This window comes from Montipora foliosa, chromosome 3 (genome assembly GCF_036669935.1).
Source record: "Montipora foliosa isolate CH-2021 chromosome 3, ASM3666993v2, whole genome shotgun sequence".
NCBI lineage: Eukaryota > Metazoa > Cnidaria > Anthozoa > Scleractinia > Acroporidae > Montipora > Montipora foliosa.
Genome location: NC_090871.1, coordinates 51,234,327 through 51,237,573, shown reverse-complemented (window position 1 = coordinate 51,237,573; position 3,247 = coordinate 51,234,327). Strand labels below are relative to the sequence as shown.

General features: G+C 38.7%; 1 protein-coding gene across 1 annotated transcript; it reads right to left on the bottom strand.

Moving 5' to 3' along the window:
* Positions 1-359: 359 nt before the first annotated feature.
* Positions 360-2,712, bottom strand: LOC137994973 (uncharacterized). Its single transcript, XM_068840549.1, has 3 exons — positions 1,444-2,712; positions 975-1,034; positions 360-575 (listed from the first exon to the last, which is right to left on the bottom strand). Exons 1-3 carry the CDS (start codon positions 1,768-1,770, stop codon positions 519-521), a joined length of 444 nt encoding a protein of 147 aa, XP_068696650.1. The 5' UTR covers positions 1,771-2,712; the 3' UTR covers positions 360-518.
* Positions 2,713-3,247: the final 535 nt, after the last annotated feature.

Here is a 3,247-nt window from a genome sequence, read left to right as displayed (position 1 = left end):
AAAAAGGTCGTTTCACTAGTGCAGTTCAACAGCGTATTCTGAACACAATCTTGGTCACATTAAATGGAAAATTGAAAGCACCCCTCCCCAAAAATCAGTGATGGGAAAATGGCGCGTTTTGGCCTTTACGCGGCTTCATCCTTGTTTAAGGGGGATTGCTTGTATTACGAGGAAAAAATCGAATCAGGTCAGGCTATTTTATTTCTCAGTGTTCTGGTTCTTTTTACATAACGAAAGTATGACATTCTGTCATTCGGCGATCTCACCAGACTCGGGTGTCTTGGGGTAGGGCAAATTACAATAGGTACGCACTTCGAAAGTTGTTGCTGTTGTTGTTTTTGTTGTTGTCAAACGTTACTATCAAGTGTTGTGTATTGTAATGATATGAATTTTATTTGTCAATCATGTATTTTTCTACGTATCATCATTATTCATTTATAAAATTGACGACTGTGAAATCCAAATTGGTTGCTGTCTTCATGAACTACGATTGTACAATCAGCAGCTTCGTGGCTCCTTTAATTGCTCGGAAGCGACAACATAACAGCAAAGTATGAAATAATAACTCCAACAACCTGAAAAAATATTAAAATTATGAAAAGTAAATTGATGGATCCAATAATGTCAACATAAAGAAATGACTTCAAAATGTGAGTCACTAGTTTGGGGATATACCGTTAACAACAACGACTTTGTTATCACTGTTACACCTCCGATCGAAACACCCCTGTTTTCTGCTTGCAGGTCCATAATGTAGAGCATGAACATCCATATTTGCGATGGTAGAAAATAAAACAATTTGGGGAACTTCTTTTTTTTCTCATCCATGACTAGGATGCAACTAAAATAGATACGATGTTTATGACGGGGTTCAACAAGTATAAACCGGTGATGTGGACAATGGATGTTGTGCAAGAGTAGAGCGCGCACAGGTATAGCATTTCAAGTTTGTATTTTGGTCACTCAAACAGCACCTTTTTGTGGTCCGACGTTGGACTTGCCCATGTGCTGGAGAACCTTTGAATGCTATGGACCTGAAACAAAAACAAAAAGTAAGAAAGGAATTGTCTTTATCTTAAGCCTCAGATGACCGCATGTCGGAAGAATTGGCGCATAAAGTTCTTTTTTGTTCGATGAATGCATTCAATGCAATGACTTCATCACACAGCCTCGCTGGTTTTGGATGGAGTTAAAGATGGAACGATTTCTGCCCAAAAGAGATTCCTTTGTCCTTCAGGCATTCTCAATTCAAGAGAACGTTGGGGGCGTTGTTTACTTACCTTAATTAATCTGGCAATCTGACATTAGCAATTCAAGAGAAGAATATCACCCCGTTAGAATTAGATATAGAGAACGTTTAGAACCATGTATCCTGAGGATGTATATGGAGATTTTTTTGTTCAATGTTCAAAGTTTTTACGGCACACTTGTCTACTTTCTTACCTTATCATTCACCCTTGATCCGAACACCATGACAACAGCTAACATAGCGGATGAGCCAAAAAGCCATGTCAGAGTAAAAATAATGAACGCGAGGGCCTCACCCTCGGGTAGATAAACAATATGATAAAGAGCAAAACAGATGAACGGAATGCACAACCCAACAACCATGAAGAGAAGAGGTGAAAGCAGGCTGTTGGCGAGTTCAACAACCTTGCATAGTTTGCAGTGTTCACCTCTCAACGCTGTGAGGTCCAATGATAACTTCTTCATATGCAGATCATCATATAATGCTTCGAGTATTAAGCATGTAATGCAATAAAATATCATCGGCAACAACCAAAAGGCAATGCCAATGAACAGAAACAGGAGAAATATTATTCTAAAGCCACCCCAAACATTCCAGGGCTTGAACGTACCGATGTTCAGAAACACAACTTGATCAAGAATAAGTTAACACTCCCAGTGTGGAATAAGCATAAGTTGGAAATGAATTTTTCGAAGCGGGACTGTGGCCGTCAGAGGAAGTACAACCAGACAGACCGTTCCGTTTAATGCTACCAATAGACACCACATATCAAAGAATAAAAGGAGATACATGGGACCTTCATGGAACATGCTTACCAATGGTACAGCAAAATTGAACCACAAACCAGCAACTACCAAGCAACTGTAAAACACAAAGATGTATCCCTGTTTTTCGCTAGATTTAGAACCAGGAAAGTCACTAGAAAAACGGCTAAAGTTTGTATCACCGAAGTACGCTCCAAAAAATTTCATCATTTTCAACAGACGACTATATACGTCTTCAGCAGCACGACAAAGCCCATCGTTGACATTCTGCTCCGATCCTTTCGACTCACCAATGCAGCTAGCGCCCAATGATGCTTCATCTTTAGTTTCGGGTGACATTGCCTTAGCCTCTTGAGAAGAGAATTCTGCAGGCATCACACTAGAAGACATGGCTAAACTCATCCCACGACTTCTAAATTAAACTTTGTTATAATCCAATATCGATAGTACAATGCTGTTACAGTTAGACCTCACAGATGCTGTTTCTTTTTTAATATTCTTATAACCATGCAATATTTAATTACTGCCCCTTAATTTTGAACAGAAAGATAAAAGACGACGAAAACTCATCAAGTATACCAAAAAATGCCTTTGATACTCAAACAACCCCTAGCTGTCATCTTTTGTTAGCAAAAAGCAATAACTTTTGACCAAACAATATCCTCTTGGAACACCTGTGAAACAATTTTAATAAAAGCAATTTTAAAAAAATCCCTTACTTTCGATGAATTAGCGTTTCCCGTCGGCTTTAGCTACAACTGGAGTGGTTCCGATCCTTTAAATTATTTTCTATGTGCTTACTGCATCAATACATCACACAATGTTTTATTCCTTTAACACGCTTATTATTTTCCAAGGTAGACGGAATTTCTAAACTCTTCTGTTTGGAATACAAAACAATGAATTGTTTAATTTCCTACAATCATAAAATCCTGTTAAATTTTGCCATGTTTTTGATCACTACCTTTGTCCTTCCCAACATTCATCTCAATATAATTAATATTAACCTCTTAATAACCGAGCGCGAGGGACGTACTGGGGGGTATTGGCCCGAGGTCGTAACAATATGGGCAAAGAGCAGCGAGGTCCGTACAAAAACGACTGAAGGCCAATAATCTCCAGTACAGTCCTGAGTAATTTTTTATTGTATCGCATCGTTTCTCTTGATTGATCGGACACTTCTTCTCCGCTTAAGCTTGGTAAAAGTTCGTAATGTTCATTTTCCATCAGGGAA